At 44.1% G+C, this 20,651-nt stretch overlaps 1 protein-coding gene across 4 annotated transcripts in view; it reads right to left on the bottom strand.

The window, feature by feature from the left end:
* CCDC178 (coiled-coil domain containing 178) overlaps window positions 1–20,651 on the bottom strand; it is a 362,747-nt gene that overhangs the window by 188,596 nt on the left and 153,500 nt on the right. For all 4 annotated transcript variants that reach the window (XM_045006035.1, XM_045006037.1, XM_045006036.1 and 1 more), the window contains one exon: window positions 11,571–11,730. In XM_045006035.1, the coding sequence (XP_044861970.1) occupies window positions 11,571–11,730 (160 nt within the window). The remainder of the gene's footprint in view (window positions 1–11,570; window positions 11,731–20,651) is intronic.

Genomic DNA, 20,651 nt, shown 5'->3' with positions numbered 1-20,651 from the left:
ATTGCATAGTGGTCCTAAAACTCCAAGCTAATAGCACAGAGAATCTGCAGTCTGTACAAAATCCTTTAAACTAACATAAATTAGAGAAAAACTGCACTGCAGCCTGACACCATGGCTCCAAGTGGTGGATTTCACCTCCCCAACCCAGCACCTGCCACCATCCCACAAAGTCCAACTCAGATTTTATACAGGTAAAGTGAATTTCAACTTAAATGGAAAATACTACAGCATTAAAGGCCAGATTATGGCTGTCTCTACATGGACATACCAAGAAGGGGAAGGATGCAAGGGAGTCCACTTTCCTCCCTCTTCAACCCCGGCACAGAAATCAGACATAATTCCAGTCTTCATGTTCACTAAGCACTAAGAGGGGGAATAGCATTGCCCCAGTGCTATACTCCCCAAAGGATGTGGAGTGAGGCTCATTTGCACCAGCATGAGATGTGACATTCAGCACAAGCAGAATGCCTCCAAAAACCAGGCACCCTGTCCCCAATGCAGTTTGAGGCTTAAGTATCACAATAATAACATTAAGATTACAGAATTAAAATTAACACACAATCAGAAAATGCAAATTTCAATGTTGCTACAACTATGTTAAATCAGCCATATTAGACATCCTATATATTTTATGTTAGATATTTAACAACATAAACAGCAACATATCAATTTAGATATTCAGTTAGATTAACAAGAATAGCATACATGTGTACTGATAATATGGCCAAATTAATATTGCTGCAGGAACAAGCTTTTGAATTTCCTATTTCTCTCAAGTATAACTGCATCCTTTCATCCTGCATGAATGCAGTGTTTTTTGCATTTAATTTCCCTGATTTTTAGTTGTTATAAAAGAAAATAATTTTCAAATGTTAACAATCCCCACTCTACTGCTGCTTTAAGGATTTAAGGCAGTGTAAGCACTTAAACCTCTAAATCAGTATAGATGCTTAACTTGTTTTAAGGAATTAAGGTGGCACAGACGTTTAAGCTGCTTTAAATCCAAAGGCCACCAGGTGACCATTAACATACTTTGAAAAGGGTGTGCACTTCTGGAAAAAAAATATAGACCACATTTCCAGGAGTGCAAACTCTTAGACTTGGCGAAATACAATTCTGTGCATATCCAGTATGTAATTTTCAAGTGTGCATAACTTTGTTAATTTCCAGCCAATTTTTTCCCCAAACATAATCATGGATGCACTCTTTAAGAAGGATTTTTAATAGGATTTTTCAATGTCCTGATGGTATTTTAGTTCTCTGTATGGAAACAAACTGATACAATTTTTATTACACAAAGTACATTTTTACTCCTAACATGCACTGATAACTCAAAAATTACAGAAGAGAATTTCCTCCAACTCTAAGGACAAAGACCAAAAGTGTTTTCAAAAGTTTCTGAGTGAGAAGGTAAGCACAACCTTCACTATCAGACATCATATGAAGTATAACTGGTAATTGTTCCCATTTTTTATATCATAATTGTGACTGTTACAATACTATTAATCTATATTTACAGTTAGGGTTGCTGTATTTTTTGCCATATGACTTGCCTCTCAGTGAGCCGTAAGACAAATCTGTTTTTTAAATTCCCATTGCCCTTCCCCTTTTTCATCCCTTCCATTCTCACTCAAAATGTTATTACCACCATGGCACCCAGACTCCAGCTGTGCATATTCCTCAGGAGGGCAGGTGTATAACTTCCCCATAAGCCAATAAAATCAGACAGTAGGATGGTTATTTGGGTAATACTGTCAGCACTCCCCACAGGACACCATATAAGTCACATTCACAATATGCTAAGTCTACCCAGGAGCAGGGAGTGAGATTCAGAAGTCTATCTTGTAACATGGGACTCCCACATACCAGTATAGCACACTGTTGGAAGCCACTGAGTCAACTAATTAAAGACAATTTTATAGCCAGACGATTTGTTACCCTTACCCTGCACACACACAAAATAGCCTAGAGGGAGTTGTGACTCTCTGCAGCTTTTAAAAAAATATCCTCCATCTTTTGACACGTATTGAAATGTAAACTCCTATGTTTACATGCATATGCTACAATCCATCTTTAAACATTAACATTGATTAAAATTATTTTTTGTAAGTAACATATGGTGACTGTTCTGAAGTTAACACCTGCTGACATACTGAAAGAAATAGCTAGAAGAAAAGCAAGATGACCTATATAGACCTCTAATAGATCATAAAAGATAACTAATATATGTTATATTATTTAGCAAACAGTTTGGTCTGATTTAGTTTTTTCTTCAATATTTCTTAGTACATTCACCACAAGGAGAGGTTACTTACCTTTTAATAACTTGAGTTCTTTGAGATGTTTTGACTCTATGGGGGCTCCATTGTAGGGTGTGCACATGCTTGTGTGCTCTCAACCAGAGATTTGGATTAGCAGTATCTGCAGGTCTGTGCCCACACACCACATGGCCTCATGCTTCAGAGTGAAGGCACATAGGGAGGAAGGGATCCTCTGTTGCACCAGTTCCTTCTCAACTACAGACTTAGACTCCCCGTAGTAGAGGACGGCAGGAGGTGGAGCCCCAAGAGGGACAAAACATCTTGAAGAATTCTATTTACTGAAAATAAAGTAATCTTTCCTTCTTTTTCAAGTACATGTCCCTATGTAGAAGACTCTCGAGCAGTAAATCAAAGTGGAGATGGCTATAGAAGACTCCCAAGCAGTAACTCAAAGTGGAGATGGCTACTGAGGGGGGTAAATCCAAGATGGTGCAGAGGACAGCATCACCAAAGGTCACATCAGTGTTGGATGCAAATAGAGTAGTGTAATATTTGGAGAAGAAGTAAACTTAAGACCAAGTTGTGGCCCTGTAAATTTAAGTGATGGGAACATCATTCAGGAGGGTAACAGAAGTGAATTGAGCCCTGATGCAATTTGGTGACACTCTGGGAAGGGTATTTGTATCTCAGTGATCTCATAACAGGCTATAATGCAACCTGAAATCCACTCTAATAATCTTTAAAAGGATATTGATTGTCCTTTCATTCTTTCAGAAAAGGATATTGACAGCCTAGAGGAAACCCTGAAGCATTTACTCCTATCCAGATAGAAGGGTAGTGCCCTCCAAATATCTACAGTGTGAAGGCTTGTCTCTTCTCTGGAAGAGTGAGGTATGGTGAAGAATACTGGCAAATGGATATCCTGGTTGATATGGAAGTCTGATGAAACTTTCGTGATAAACTGAGGATTGGGGCGTAGTATGACCTTGTCACAATAGAAGGTAAGATACGGCAGTGAGCCATGAGTGCTCCAAGTTTTCCCTCCCTTCTAGCTGATGGGAGCTATCAAAAGTCTGAAGGGGAGGGCACGATATTGATAACATTTTGAACCAGCAACAAACCACAGAAAATGTTTATGGGAGGGGTGCACAGTGACATGAACATATGCATATTGAAGGTTGAGAGCAGTAAACCAATCCCATTGACTCAGACAAGGGATTATGGAAGCCAGGGTCACCATCCTGAAATGCTGTGAAAGAATGTAGGTAGTCATGTTTCTGAGGCTTAGGATTGCCCTCCAACTGCCCTTTGTTTTGGGAAAAAACAGTTACTTACCTGTATTGTAACCATTGTTCTTCGAGATGTGGGTGCAGACATAGTCCACTCAGGTTTGTGCACTCCCAGAGCACCAAATATGAGAATTTTGCCTAGTAGTACCCAGAGGGGTGGTGCTCATGCCCCTCCCATGGGTACGTAACGGCGGCATCACCCTGACTCTCCTCAGTTTCTTTGCACTGAAATCCCCAGCTGAAGACTCCAATGCAAAGGGGTAGAGGATGGGTCGGGAAATACATGTCATCCACATCTCAAAAAACAACATTTACAATACAAGTAAGTAACTGTCTTTTCCCAGGTGACTCACAAGCAGTTCCAGCAGGAGGTGGGTTCAGAGTCTAATTAAATAGTGGGTGCAGGATTGTCTTTCCAAAGTTTGCGTCCAATCTCGATGCTGTGGTGATAGAATAATATCTAGTAAAGGCTGAATTTGTGTAGATGTTGTCCAAATCAAAAACCGTTTCCAAGTTACACAAGTAGGTGGCTCTACCTCAAAGCCAGCCTGACTGGTCTAGAGTTCCCCAGCTCCTCCTTTTTCCCCCTTTTAAAGATGGGCACTACGTTAGTCCTTTTCCAATCTTCTGGGACCTCTCCTGTCATCCATGAGTTTGTAAATATTCTTGCCAGTGGCACTGAGATTTCTCCACCTAATTCCTTCAGTACCCTGGAGTGAATACCATCAGTCTCCACTGATCCAAATTCATTCAAATTGGTCAGATCTTTGACATGTTCTTTACTCATCCCGATTTGCATCCCTTCCCCTTTATTGTCTACAGTAACTTCGCTAGTCATCCGGTCATGTTATGTTTTGTGAGAAGACTGAAGCAAAGTAAGCTTTGCGCAGCTCTGCCTTCCTATCATCTTCTGTTACCAGCTCACCTTCTCCACTGAGCAGCAGACCCACACTGTCTCTGATCTTTCTTTTTTGTCTGACATGTTCGTCTGAAGAACCCCTTCTTGTTGTCTCTAACATTTCTTGCCAGCTATAACTCATTCTTTGCCTGGGCTTTCCTGATTTTGTCCCTACATGCTCACACTATTCCCTCTATACTTCCTCGGTGACATGCCCCTCCTTCCATTTCCTGTATATATCTCTTTTGGTTTTTAGATAGGTAAAAAGCTCCTTGTGCAGCCACATTGGACTCCTGTGCCTCTTCTTATCTTTCCTCTGCATCAGAATAGCTTGATTTTGAGCCTCTAGTATTACATCTTTTAGGAACTGCCAGCCCCCTTTGACTCTTTTTCTTCCTAATTGATCTTTCCATGGGACTTTGCCTACTATTTCTCTGAGTTGATTGAAATCCGCCTTTCTGAAGCCTTTGTTTTGCTGTTGTCATGTCCTCCTTTGCACAGGATCTTGAATTTGAATATGATAGTTTCTCTCATTAACTGCATCCATCACCAGGGAGTTGGGACTGGGGTGTGAGAAGAAATATTCAGTCCACCGACTGTTATATAATATTTTGTCTGCCCATTTTGAAGATAGATGTGAGGATGGCAGCAGGTGTTTGCCACAATTACGGGCTGGAGATAAGAGTGCCTCATTAATGGGGAGTGCTATTTCCTCACGTGGACTGGTGTGAAGAATGTCCATCAGAGAGTGCCGGGACTCTCATATCTCCTCTGTCAAGATGTGAAGAGATACTGCAAGTCTCTTCATTAGGTCCTGAAATTACCTAAAATTGTCTGCCTAGGATGGTGGTGTTGGCATCAATGCCTTATCCGGGGAGGAAAAGATGTATGGGAAGAAGGAATCTCCTCCTTTGGAGGTGGCAGTGGACCCTCCTGATCTTCCTTCCATACCAGGGAAACATGCAGCACTAGTGACTATGAGTGCAGTGCCAGTGATTGTTGAGATGACTGGGGAACTTCCAGACACGGTCTCTTGAGGGCAGGAGCCCTACACAATTGGTCCCCATAGGTTATCTAGGGATCCCAACAGTCCCATTGAAGAAGTGGGCAGGAGAAGGGACCCCAGGGGAATTTGTATTCAAGGGTATGTGGCAGCTTCTGGAGTCCTTGTCAGGGTATGCTTCTGAGGCATCGGAGAATAAGCTACTGAAGACTTCAGAGTCCCCAGTCACCCAAGGAGGGGCAGTAGGCATCGGTGCTGGAAATGCTACAAGAGGTTGCAGCATATAGACAGGTGGATGGGTAAGTACCAGGGGTTGAACACTTGCTGGAACCTGATGAGAGAAGGTGGTTGGTGGGCACAGAGGTACTGTGATAAACTCTCATATAAAGGGGTTTCACTGGTTCCTCCAAAATGAAGAGGTCTTCCTGTGAGAGAAACCTAAAGTTTTCAGGAAAGCTTTGATAATGTATAGCCTAGACTGGGGGCAGTACTGGAGACCTAGGTGGGGGGACAGGAAGGGAGTTGCAGCTGGTGCCAAAGGAGCTGTTAAAGTGGGATCTCTATGCTCCAAGCATATATGGTCTGAGGTATCAGAGGAGGAGCAGAGGTAAGAGAGGGCTCCATGTGAGTCTGAGTAACAGACAGTACCATTGCCTTGGACTTTCTCATGTCCTTGGATTTTGATGAGTTTCAGTGCCTTGATGGTGCCGGGGAAGATGACTTTCATCATTTCTTGCTGGCTGGCTTATCCTGAGACGTCTGTTTAGATGGTACCAAGGGCCTGGTGCCGATGCCTGACAGAGTCTCAGAGGTACCCATTCTGGGACATGAGGTCTTCTCAGAAACAGTTCTAAGAAGTGACTTAGACTCTTTTTCTTCTCTGAGGAGAGGTAGACTTTCTTTTCTTGACATGTTTTATCTCCAAAGAAGCCCTGGGAGGTGCTGAAATACTCGGGGGGGGGATAAAAACCAGATGGGCCTGACAGTTCCAGGAGGAAGAATTTCAGCTCAGCTTCCTTTGCAAGACCTGCTCTTACAGTCCATACAGACTTTGCACTTAGGATGGGACATGAGAGTCTCTGAGACACCAGAGACAGATATAATGCCCATTGCTCTGGGGACAAAACCTTTTGCAAGTCTGACAGTCTTTGAATCCTGGAGCCTTCGGCATACACCAGATACAAGGCCGAGAGAATCAGTCCTGGAGATTGGGGAAGAGAAAAAAGGTAGGTGGAGACACCCCCCTTTCCAAGGCATATATTTGTGCCAAATAACTTAATAATAAGTAAAAAATAAAAGAAATAAAATGAATAACAGAAGAATGACTAAGTAGTTGCTAGGAAGCAGCAGACATGCAGATGCTCTGTCTCAAGCTGCAGGGAGCTGAAAAGGAACTGGAGGGGTGACAGGTCTGCTTCTCCTTACGTGCCCTCGCTCTGAAGCAGCAGGCCATGTGGTGCACTGGTGCAAACTCTACTAATTTAAATCTCCAATTGACTGCACACAGGTGTGTACACCTCCTACAATGGAGCATCCATAGAAGAATGATATCGAAAAACCACCATGATATTTTATTTCTCTAATATGCACTGCTGACATACATCATTCTGCATACGCTTTCATTAGTAATGCTAGCTGATGAAGCATCACATCATGATTTGGCATTAAAATTGGTTGAATTTTTCCAGTGGAACTTTTTATCATGCAAAATGCCTAAAACTTAACTAAAACCATAACTAAAACTTACTTCTGGACATTTCATTTTATAGGAAATTTATAAATTTATAGGAAATTGTTCTCTTTCAGATCTGGAATGAAACAAATTTCAAAGTCACAGAATTTACAGTGAAATGGAAATTTCAGTTCCTGCACAGCTCTACTTGGTATTTCTAATATCAGTAATTTCCATCATGTACTTTTGGTTTGAAAGAAAAAGCCCTGCCACTATGGAAACCAACTGGTTCCAAACTAAGTATATTTGTATATACTTGGGGAGGTCTACTTCAATTTTAGAGGAACAACTGATATTTGTAAATGCAAGTTTAAAAGCTACCATAAAGAAATATCCATCTATTATTAATCACCCTAGTATCACACACTATTGTAATTAATTAATAGAACAGAAGACCTTCTAGGAGAAATTATTGTGCTTTAAGGATTTCTTTTAGCAGAACACTAATATTAATTAACAGAAATAGACAGTGATGCCCATTGTTATTATTTGAAAGAAAATATAAAATATCAGTATATCTCTGGATGCTAAGTGCAACAGAATTTATTCCAGATTATTACCTTCATATGTAATCAAGTCTGTTTGATGGGTATATGAATCTGCATTTTAGAAGTTCATGTTTAGGGTTCATCCAATAGCTAGACTTAAATGTGGGACTAGATTTAAGTTTGGGAAGGGACAGGGAGGGAGTTTGGTTATTCAGGAATTCTTGCTCCAGCCTCAAAAATCAGAATACTCCTACTTGTAATTATTTTAACTGAAAGGATACTAACCATGTAAGTAGCAGGTAATAATATAATCTGAAATGTATTTGTGCTAGAGTTAAAAGAATAGCATGCCAAGGGATCATCTTGAAGAGTATTTTTTGGAAATATCTCTTCAAATATGATCCCAGTGTCTGTGATGGGATCCTCAGCTGTCTATGTGTTTATACCATGCACATCAGTATAGAATGTAAATGTCTATGTTAGTATAAATTTTGGGAAAGAACACTGTTTTGTATCTGCAGAATGTAAGGTTTAAAGAAGCTATCACAGCACTTAGATCCTAAGATATTTGGGGCACGCACGGCCTTTTTGTTTTTGTTTGTACAGCTCTTGTACGATAGGGTCCTGGTCCTTAACTAGGGCTTATAGGTGTTATAGTAATACACATAAATAAATATAATAATCATCAAGCTGGTGTGTTTCTCGTGGGGGTCCCACCAGGATTGGTTCTTTGCCCTACACTGTATAATATTTTTAACAATGACCTGGAAGAAAACATAAAATCATCACTAAATTGGAGTAAATGGGGGAGTAGTAAATAACGAAGTGGACAGATCATTAATATAGAGCTATTTGGATTGCTTCGTAAGCTGAGTGCAAGCAAAATTATAGGTTTTAATATGATTAAATGTAAATGTATACATCTAGGAAGAAAGAATGTAGGCTGTACAGAATGGAGGAGGGACTCTATCCTGGGAAGCAGTGACTCTGAAAAAAATTGGGGATTGTGGTAGATAATCACCTGAACATGAGCTCCCAGTTGACACTATGGCCAAAAGGGCTAATGCAACCCTTGGATGCATAACCAGGGGAATCTTAGTAGACATAGAGAAGTTATTTTACCTTTGTACTGGGCACTCGTGTGACCACTGCTGAAATATTGTGTCCAGATCTGGTATCCACAATTCAAAAAGAATGCTGATAAATTGGAGAGTCCAGAGAAGCAGCATGAGACAGCCCCAGGCATGCATTTTGAACTGGCAGAGGTGGAAGTTAAATGAAGGTAAAAGACTGATCAAGCATAAGTGAGGACACCAAAACAGAATTAAGAGAATGCCCAGATGCCCTGGGCTATGTAGAAGGTCAGACTAGATGATAACTATGGTCCCTCTAGCCTTAGAATCTATGAACAAGTATGCCTGTAAAAGCCATGGGAACATTTTGGGCCCTGTGTATGCAAGAGCCAGGCCTTTTGCAGTACACAGAGGGATGATAGCTACCTAGACAGACATCCATTAACTGCAGTATGGAGGAGAGCATTAGCTTGAGTGGGACACAGTCCAGAAAATGGAATGTCAACATCTGGAGTTCTGGAAGGTTTTGATTCCCAAAGGGGCCCTGGATGGGGCTTGACATTGGAAAGTTATGGCCTATGCCCATAGTACAATGGAAACTAATGGGAGAGTTGGAAAATATGAGCTAAACCTTTCCTACGAGTAATTTTCAGGAGACATCAGAAATAAGGTGGATGTCTGGATTTACAGGCAATTTAATAGGGCATTGAGCCCACAACATGGCAAGAGAACAGCAAGCAGGTCACAGAAGGTTATGGGACCAGTTCATGCCACCTCTGCACTCCCTGATGGGAGAATTACATTAATCTAATATCTCAACTATTCATTTAAAGAAGAATGATTTTAGGATTTTCAGGTGAATTTGAGTCAGGATTTATCAGAAATGTAGGCTGAATTACCTAGTTGCATCTGGGCACAAAGGTGATTGATCTCAAATGCAATGCATATATGATGGAAAGATGTCACCTCTGCTTGTGTGGATTGAGTCCAGAGGACTGTGAACTGAAAGGTCAGATTCTTTTGGGACATTGGTGACACAGTGATCACAGCCAGGAAACCAGGAACAACGTTCCTGAACTTTACAGGGAAGACAAGTGAGTTCTTCAGATATGGGACTGTTAGGTGGTTGTAAGAACTTACAGATTGGATTGATGGGAGGCAGATACCAAGCTCTGGACTCAGGGTTACAGCCAAGTTATTGAGTGGCATCCCTTGTGGCCAGTGCAGGTGAGACGCTCCAAGGGGCCTGCTCTCAGATGTAAACATGAGATACTGTTGGATCCTATTAGTCTGCAGAAAAATGGGAAACCTTAAGTATCCTTCATGTGTATCCTCATTCCCCTTCACAGGGACAGAGCAAGAGGGTGAATCTCCAGGGTTAGGCTGAAGAGGGGCAAGCCTGAATATTGGTTATTTGGCATGTTATCCATTTCACACTGCACTGAACCCAAATAAATGCCTGGTATTTGGGGGTTCTCTCATTAAAGTTAACAGTTAATGAAGTTGCAAAACTTCTACTTTTAAATCTACCTCTGTATCTATGTTCATTCTCCTGTGTGTTCTGATCAACACAGGCTTTGTAGAAACAAACAAAACCAAGTGTTAAAAACATAATGGGCCTTATTCTCTATAACACTGTACCAATGCAAAGTGAGCACAAAGCACTACTGCCACTATTGTGAGTGGAGTGATTTGATATTTCACATTCACATTACATTACTTTGCACAAGTGTAAATACCTGCCATGTGCAAAGGCAGGAGATAAACCGGTCCAATGTTAACTGAAATGTTTCATAAAATGTTTTGGTAATATTTGAATAAAAAAAAAATCTTACTTTGATTTAAACAGTTCCCTGGAGGGTTTGCAATTAAAATACTGTACAGTGTCACTGTGCTAGTACATCAAAGCTGGAAAGTTAAACTAAGTAAAAATGACAGTAGAAGTGATTTTCAATGCCTATTCTGAGTGAAGTGCAAAAACTAAACAAGCAATATAGTGGTGAAGAGGACAATAAAGTAATTTTTTAAAATTCTGTCAAATTTTAATAATCTAAGATTGTTTTGAACATAATTGAAGATAAAAATATTAATCTATCAGTGTTCTTAGAACCATGCAAGTATCGTTAATATCATTTGTATGCAAAGCACAACAAACAAATTAAAAGTTGTCAATGACAAAAAAGAAACAATGTAATTTTTCTTTATCTTAGATAGAAAAGTTAAAACGTGAGAATAATTCTTCAATATAGAATTTAGGGAATTTTACAGTATCTGATCTCTCGTAAGAGTTTTGTAGCTAAAGCAACTGTATTTTCTAAACTTCTGCTTCACTAGGCACTGATTTTGCAATTAACTCTACACAGGCTCAGGGGGTCGATCTGCTTGGTGCCAAAGACAGCATCAGTGCTCCAGTCAAATTTCATATAGAAGATGCCATTATGGAATATCTGTTGCCTTCCAATTTATAAAGTGATAAAAGATTTAGCATGTTCATTGCTTTGCAGAACAGAGGTCAGGAAAATGGAATGGGAAACACTTAAATTAAACATACATGTAAAATTAACACTGCAGAAACAAATTAATAACTGTATACTTATCCTAAAGGAAGTCATTTAGGAATGTCAGGACCAGATACTACAGTCCTAACACAGAAAAATAGCAATGGACATCAGTAGGGGGTGTTACTTGCATATTGCCAAGAAGACTGTGCCCTTATATACTGAAAATGTAATAAAATTGTGCTAAAGTATTTAAAAGAACTCAGTAACCAGATTTAAGTGATGCCGTTTTACTTCTGTTAAACAAAACAGTTCTAATGGTACTCACCTTCATCTCTTCCAAATTTTTCTGTCTAGTCCATAGTAATTCTCCATATGTTTTTTCCTCATGCTGTATTCTCTTCTCATATTTTCCTAATTCATTCTGGAGGTAATCAATTAGCATCTGATTTTTCTCCTGCTTACAGCTAACAGCACTAAAATTTTCCCTTTAAAAGAAAAAAGTTCTTAATAAAAATTAAAATATTATCAGCTGATTTATACAGTTTAATATTTAATTTTACTGTAGACAAAAAGACAGACAAATCTCACATATGTTAAGATCCATTTGAAAAACCATATAGAACCATGTGATAGTTATAACTTATATTCTTTAGAACAACCTCACATGTACTCTGCCCACTAATCCATCTCCATCAGACTACTAACATTTAAAACTCTCAGCAACTTCAAAAAAAGCTTCTACTGTAAAAATATCAGCTTTCCTGGAAAAGGATCACTTTTCCCTCACATATGAAGTTTTCCTCTAAAATTATACTGGTGTGAGATGCAGAACAGTTAGTAATAGGCCCTGGACCAATATCTGATGACTCATCAGGGTTAGAAATGAGAGCTTTTAGCCACTGAAAAAAGCTTTCCAGTGGGATACAGTATTAGTTTCTAGACCTGGTCAGTCCTTGGACATTTCTTCTTAAAATTGTGCCTTTTTGATTAATATAAAAAGGTATGTTAGGCCATCTTTAGAGGTTTCTAAAATGTATTTGTTATAATTTTCCTTTTCCTCAGAGGTCTGTACATGAGTACTCATGTTATTAATGGAGCCACATTTTCACACAAAAGGATATGAAAAATAAAATATAGCAAATCAGTGGTCCTATTTATAATATAGTATTTGATCATGTAATTAAAAACTGTCATAATGCATATACACAAGGGGACAAATAAAGGTTGCTCAGGAAACCTTAAGTCTGGCATTTCCTAACTTTTCAGTGCTTTACTTTGTAACCTAAATGTAGTTTTAAAATTGTATTTTGGGGGGAGGTGGGGTAATGCAATCTCCTTCATTTTTTTAAATAAAGCAAACTGAAACACACAAAAATTCCTTCATGTATAATCATGGCGATCTCACATGTGTCATCAGCAGTACTGGAAACTTTAGATCCACTGCACAGACCTCTACCACTTACTAACAGCATATCTGGTAGCAGTAGTAGAACTAGCCACTAGCGAGGAATGAGACACATACTTTGCCAGTGGGATTTACAGCTATCTGCTGAAAGCATAGGAGTGCCGAGATTCAGGAATCCTGGGTTCAATTCCAAGTTTTGGAGGAAAGTATGTTCTATTGGTTACAGACCCTTCTGCCTTGTTTCCCCCAGCTTGCCCATGTCACCAGCATGTGCCCCTTAATCTGTCCCTTTGCTCCCACTTCCTTCTCCTTATGTTCCAGGCACATTATGTAGGCTGTTAGGTACAGGGAAGGAAAAGGTTCCAGCATAATTAAGTATGCACACTCCCAGTTCTCTTAGGACCCCAGGTGTTGGCTATCTCCCACTAATTCAATCAAACTTGCCCCTCTGGTCCCCCAATGAGACAAGAGGAGCTTGGTACAGTTGGCAATGTGGTAGGTTCTTGCTTAGAATTGCTAGTCCTATGCATTTTCTATAGGGTTTTTGTTTTTCCCAGGGAGACTGAAAGGCAGAAAGGTTTTTTAAAATTGTTCACCATTTTTATTGGGTTGCCTTGATGGGCTTTAGGGTGGGACTGTGTTTTCCTTAATTAGTGTGTTAGCACAGGGATTTGTGGTAGTCTTTTCAGTTACACAGCTGCCACTATTCTGGACATTCTTTAATTTTATAGTACTGTTGTTTTAGTATTATATAGGGCAAAATTTCTATTTTATTCTTGTAGTTTATGTTTAGGCTGAGTCAGACTCAAACAGGAAAGTTTCTTACATGCTACTTGCCTTAATTTTCTCAATATCTACACTAATCCTCACAGATGAGTTGATCTCTCTCATCATAGATGGGGTCAGTTCAAGCATTTTGAAGAGGATGCTGGGAACCTTAAGTTAACCCATCTTGCAAACTACTAGATGAGTTCTTCTAAAGTTGTATAACAATCACTTAAACCAATCACCATTCCACCCAAAAGTAAAAAATGTAATCCAAATAGATAAGCATGTTTAACATTTAACCTGCTATACCATCCAGAAAATAATAGAAACTGGCTCCAGGGAAAGCCTTCTTTAAGATATGTACATAAAATGCCAACTGCTGGGACAGACTATTAGAGACATTAATAGAATAAAAGAAATTAACAGGTAAGAAATATTCCTTCCTTCTGCATACTCACCATTAATGGGAAATAACAATCAACAAGAAGTAACAAGCAATGAGAAAGAACCTTTTCTTTCTCTTTCTCCCCCCCCCTTTTTTTTTTTACACAGGCTGTATGCTCCAATGATCATAGAGGCCATAGGTGCACTATCCTAGTTTTCCAGCAATTCACATGGGGGAGGAATTCCACTTGTGCTGTATGGTCTCTGTGCAGAGGAGAATGGTAAAAATTAGATGGGGAACAAGCAACTTCAATCATTTGGATCCAAGTCTTGGAAGTGGAGTGGCTTCAGATCTTTAGAGTGAGATGGGATACCTGACAAGCAGAGGCTCAAGAAATATTCAAAGTATTCTTTACAGAATTTCAAAATCAATGGTCTTTTTAAAGAGTAGGAATTGGAAAAATTATTCGGAATCCCTCAGCAGAAGGAGTGCTGAACTCAATAACTATTCAGAACTAGAGAGTTACTGGAAGTGACAAAACAAACACTACAACCTTTCACTACCAACTTCAGTTGCTCTTAAAGATTCTTGGCCAGAACCAAGGAATAGAGTTAGGGATCCAGCATCCCATTGCATGAAACTGATCAAATGGATGTCAGTATCAACTGCTGGACGTGAGATACTGAGCACTGATCCTCTCTATTTTTGGAGTCCACTGGACTGGAGGTCTGAGCACTAGGTTCAGCTGAATCATTCTGCTTGAATCAAGGTTTGGAAGAAGGCAATCTCAGGCAGTTGGGAATGTGTAGCACCTGCAAATGGAAGTGAACGTGACGACAGGAAGGGAGTTATAGTGTGTGGAGGCAAGAAAAAGACGGTTACTCACCTTCGTAACTGTTGTTCTTCGAGATGTGTTGCTCATATCCATTCCAATTAGGTGTGCACGTGCCATATGCATGATTGTCAGAAGATTTTTACCCTAGCAACACTCGGCAGATCAGCTGAGGCTATATGCCCAGCACCACCACCCCCATTCCTTCTTGCTGGCTACTCTGACAGAGGGGAAGGAGGGCAGGTTTGGAATGGATATGAGCAACACATCTCAAAGAACAACAGTTACAAAGGTGAGTAACTGTCTTTTCTTCTTCTTCCAATTAGGTGATTCTCAAGCCTTACCTAGGCGGTGGGGTCGGAGTGAGATGTCGCGGAGTGAAGGACTGCTGAACCAAATGCAGCATCACTCCTGGACTGCTGCACTATCACATAGTGGGAAGCAAAGGTATGTACTGATGACCAAGTTGCTGCCCTACAGATCTCCTGTATGGGCACATGAGCCAGGAAGGCAGAGGACAAAGCTTGAGCCCTAGTAGAGTAGGCAGTAAGGTGCATAGTTGGGACACCAGCCAAGTCATAGCATGCACGGATGCATGATGTAATCCAGGATGAGATGCACTGCGTGGAGACCAGGAGGCCCTTCATCCGGTCTGCCACCGCTATGAACAGCTGGGTCGTCCTCTTAAAGGGTTTTGTTCGTTCGATGTGAAAGGCAAGGGCCCTGCAAACATCTAGGGAATGCAACTGTTGCTCTCCTCGAGAAGTGTGTGGCTTTGGGTAGAAGACCAGAAGGAAGATGTCTTGGTTGACATGGAAGGCAGAAACCACCTTAGGAAGGAAGGCAAGGTGTGGTCGCAGCTGTATACGGTGGGTCCGACGTGAGGGCTCGAAGTTCCGACATGCATCTCGCCGAGGTGATAGCGATGAGGAAAGCTGTTTTCCAGGAAAGGGACAGAAGCGAGCAAGTGGCCATCGGCTCGAACGGGGCAACCATAAACTTGGATAGGACCAGGTTGAGGTCCTACGTTGGTGCCGGATGCCGAATTTGCAGGTACAGACGTTCCAATCCCTTGAGGAATTTGCTGACCATTGGATTGGAGAAAACCGAGTGCCTGTTTTCACCCAGGTGGAAGTCCGAAATTGCTGCTAGGTGTACTCTGATGGATGAAACTGCTAGGCCTTGCTGTTTCAAGGACAAGAGATAATCTAGGATGGTAGGTACTGGCACCTCCAGAGGGGCAGTATTGCTCAGGGCACACCAGCAGGAGAAACGCTTCCACTTGGCCAGACACGTGGACCTAGTAGAGGACTTTCTGGTACCCAAGAGTACGTGCTGCACCGAGGGGGAGCAACACAGCTCAGATTGAGTTAGCCATGCAGCATCCATGCTGTGCTATGGAGGGATTGCAGGTCCAGATGACACAGTCAACCGTGCTCCTGAGTGATCAGGTCTGGGAATGGAATTGGTGTGGTCACCGACAGATCGAGGAGAGTGGTGTACCAATGTTGCATGAGCCATGCCGGGGCGATCAAGATTAAGCGGGCCTTGTCTCTTCGCAATTTGAGAAGGACCTTGTGGACCAATGGGAATGGAGGAAAGGTGTAGAGCAAATGGTTTTTCCATGCATCAGGAAAGCGTCTGATAGGGAGCCCGAGGAGCGCCCCTGGAGAGAGCAGAACACCTGGCACTTCCGATTCTCACGAGAGGCGAAAAGGTGTATGTGGGGAAACGCACACTTCCGGATAACAGAAAGGATAATGTCCAGGCAAATCGACCACTCGTGAGCCAGGAAGGACCTGCTGAGGCAATCTGCCAAGGTGTTTTGGATTCCCGGGAGAAACGATGCCACCAGGTCGATCGAGTGGGCTATGCAGAATTCCCACAGGTGAATGGCTTCCTGACAGAGGGGGGACGATCACGCTCCCCTTTGCTTGTTAATGTAAAACATGGCCATTGTGTTGTCTGTGAAGACTGCGACACAACGGCCCTGAAGGTGTTTGCAGAACACCTGACACGCCAGGTGTACTGCTCTCAGTTCCCATACATTGATGTGCAGGGTTCTCTCTTTTGTGGACCAAAGCCCTGTGTGCGAAGGTACACAAGGTGAGCGCCCCAGCCCGCAGATGATGCATCCGTGGTTAGGACTAGGGAGGGCTGTGGGACATGGAATGGCATCCCCCTGCATATGAAGTTGGGGTTCAGCTACCAACCCAGGGACCTGAAGACTTCCATCGGTACCATGAGCACCGTGTCGAGATTGTCTCGGCTGGACGGTAGACTGATGAAAGGCAGGCCTGAAGTGGACGGAGACGTAGTCTGGCATGTCTGGTCACGAAGGTGCAAGACGCCATGTGTCCCAGTAGACCGAGGCACATGCATGCTGTTGAGGTTGGGAAGCTTTGGAGACCATGGATAATGCTTGCCATGGACTGGAAGCAGGCATGCGGTAGGCACGCCCGGGCGAGATTTGAATCTAGGACTGCTCCGATGAAATCTATTCTCTGGGTCGGCTGCAAAGTGGACTTTTCGACATTGAGCAGCAGGCCCAGCTGTATGAACAAGTTCACAGTGAACCAAACATGGGATTGCACCTGGAGCTCGGATCAACCCCAAATGAGCCAGTCATCGAGGTACAGAAACACTTGGATTCGATATCGACGGAGCGAGGCAGCAACGACAGCCATACACTTTGTGAATACCCTTGGTGCCGTGGATAGGCCGAAGGGGAGGACGGTAAACTGGAAGTGTTGTTGACTGACCACAAAGCGAAGGAAGCGCCTATGCAGCGGATAGATCGCTATGTGGAAGTACGTGTCCCTCAGGTCGAGGGCAGCGTACCAGTCTCCAGGATCCAGGGAAGGGATAATGGTCCCCAGGGAAACCATGTGGAACTTCAAATTTACCATAAATTTGTTGAGTCCGTGCAGGTCCAGAATGGGCCATAGCCTCCCCTTTGCCTTGGGGATTAGGAAGTAGCGGGAGTAAAACCCCCTGCCCCTCAGATCCCTTGGAACCTTCTCTATAGTTCTGATAGTTAGGAGCGTCTGCACCTCCTGTAGAAGGAGTTGCTCGTGAGAGGGGTCCCTGAAGAGGGATGGGGGGAGGGTGGGAAGGGGGAAACAAAACAAATTGAAGTCGGTATCCACTTTCCACCGTGCGTAGGACCCAGCAGTCTGCCGTTATGCAGGACCATGCAGGGAGGAAAGAGGAGAGGCGGTTGGTGAAAGGTGAGGAAGGATTCTGTAAGGAGACTGGTGCTCCACCCTTGGGCGCACCTTCAAAAGTTTTGTTTGGGCCCCGCCGATGGTTTGGGGGGGCCCTGGTTCTGGCCTGTCTGAGGACCAGATTGCCTCCTCCTACCACCACGGCCATGTCTTCTAGAAAAGTCCTGCCTCGGCTGGAGGTTAGGGTAGGTGCGCTGTGGTTGGGATTGGAAGGGCCTACGTTGCGTCACCAGGGTACGTATACCCAATGAGCGCATGATGACCCAGTTATCTTTCAGGCTCCGGAGTCTGGAGTCAGTTTTGTCTGAAAATAACCCCTGGCCATCAAAAGGCAGGTCCTGAATTGTTTGTTGCAGCTCCGATGGAAGATGGGACACCTGCAGCCACGAGATATGGCGCATAGCTACACCTGAGGCTAGAGTCCTAGCCACCGAGTCTACCACATCTATCGAAGCCTGCAAGGAGGTCCTGGCTACTTTCTTGCCCTCCTCTAGCAAGGCCCCGAACTCCTCCCTGGACTCCTGAGGAACCAGATCTTTGAATTTCCCCATCGAGTTCCAGGTATAATAATTATAACAGCTCAAGAGGGTCTGCTGGTTAGCCACCCTAAGTTGTAGGCCGCCAGTTGAACAGATCTTGCACCTGAATAAATCCAGGCATCTAGCGTCCTTGGATTTAGGAGTGGGAGCTTGTTGACCATGTCTTTCCCTCTCATTAACGGACTGTACAACGAGGGAGCATGGTTGGGGGTGAACGTACAAGTACTCATAGTCTTTGGAGGGGACCAAGTACTTCCTCTCCACTCCCTTGGCAGTGGGAGGAATAGATGCCGGAGACTGCCAGATTTAATTGGCATTAGCCTGGATGGTCCTAATAAAGGGCAAGGCTATAGGCAGATAAAATGTCCACCACCGGATCCTCGACCTGCACCACCTCCTCCACCTGGAGGTTCATGTTTTGTGCCACCCTACGAAGCAAGTCTTGGTGAGCACGGAGGTCTATAGGTGGTGGGCCAGAGGAGGACGTGCCCGCCACCGCCTTGTCTGGGGAGGACCAGGAGGATACACCCAGGACTAAAGGGTCCTGGGGCAAGTCCTGCTGGGAGGGGGTCCAGCTGCCCTAGGTCTTCCATGCTAGGGGCACAGGCCTGAGCTGAGGGTAGGGCCATCGCCTCCGAGCCCCCTGGGGTGGGGGGGACTGACAGTGGCCTCCGGGACCTGAGGTTCTGAGTGGGCAGAACGAGAAGCTCCCGATGGGGTACCTTGGGCCTGATGGTATGCCCAAGGGGTCCAAAAGGACCATTATGGGGGTCCCTGAGCAGGATCTTGCCCCTCGTCGTGCCATTGGCTAGCGCCATCCGCATCTTGGTCATGGACGCAGTAGCCACTCTCCACTTGGGATGACCTCAAGTTGGGGCAGGAAGGCCAAGGTGGAGCTGATCGCTCATGATGGATTGCACTGTCATGCGTTGTTGGCTTGCGCTGCGGGGACGGAGATCGGTGTCGCCGTCTTGAGTGGTACCGTGATCTGGACTGGGACCGACGGTCGGATTGGTGCCAGGAGGTAGATCTGGACCTCGATGAAGATCTACGGGCGGAGAGGCACCGGGAACGACTCCGAGGAGACCCAGTGCCAGGATTGGTGCTGGGAGCTGGACCAGTACCGACCGTATTGGGAAGGAGGTCTTTTTGAGGCGGAGCAGCGCCGCAAGTACAACCAGCGCCGAGATGGTGATCGGTGCTGGGACTGTGAGTGGTGCCGTGGAGGAGACCTGCACCTGGATCGGGACCGTGACCTGGACTGGGACCGAGATTGGTGCCAACCCTTCTCACTCTGCGATGAAGGGCGCATCATGGAGGGCTTCCTTATCGATGGAACAGCCCGCACGGATGGTACCAAAGTTTGTGACGGTCCCAGCTCAGTGAGCGCAATCAGGTCGCGAGCAGTGGAGAAAGTCTCTGGGGTGGAATGCAGACCGAGCTCGACCATGGTGCGCACCGGGGAGCTTATGTGCACCAGATTTAATGGCGCTTGCAGCACCGGAATCGACGGAGTTGGAACCTTCGTGGGGCGGTCCGGCATGGAACACTGCTCCAAGGGGGGCACAAGTGGTGCTGGCGACTGTACAGGAGCAGCAGGTTGCTTGTGCTGTTTCCTGGCTCCTGGAGACAGCGAGCGGTGCCGTGCTGGTAACGATGCTGGAGACGTCCGGTGCTGGGAGTCTTTGCCGTGCCGGGTCGATCTGGTGCCGGAGGCGCACTTCGGACCGACGGCACCGGGTCTCGGCGCGGGGCAGAGGGCGTCGGGCTAATTGCCGCTTCCATGAGGAGCTGCTTCAAATGAAAGTCCCGCTCCTTTTTTGTCCAAGGCTTGAATGCCTTACAAATGTGGCACTTATCTGATTGGTGGGATTCCCCCAGGCACTTCAGACAGGAGTCGTGGGGGTCTCCCGTAGGCATCAGCTTAAGGCGTGCCAAGCAGGGTTTGAAGCCTGGAGACCTAGGCATGGGCCCGGTACCGGGAGGGAGGGAAGGGGAGAAGCCCCTTACCTCCAATTACTATATACACTAACTACAAAACTACTATTAACTATAACTAGAAACTACTAACAAACAACTTTCTACAGGTATAAACGAGCAAAGAGCTAGGGAAGTGGAGATCAGCTATGCCGCACTCCACAGTTCCAACAACTCTCATGGCGGTAAGAAGAAACTGAGGGGGCACTGGGTTGGCAGGGGCACATATCCGGTGCCATAAGGGCGCCACTCCCGGGGGCGCCTCAGCCGACC

Source organism: Mauremys mutica, chromosome 2 (assembly GCF_020497125.1).
Source record: "Mauremys mutica isolate MM-2020 ecotype Southern chromosome 2, ASM2049712v1, whole genome shotgun sequence".
NCBI lineage: Eukaryota > Metazoa > Chordata > Testudines > Geoemydidae > Mauremys > Mauremys mutica.
The sequence above is the reverse complement of the archived record's forward strand: the minus strand, read 5'-3'. Positions and strand labels throughout refer to the sequence as shown.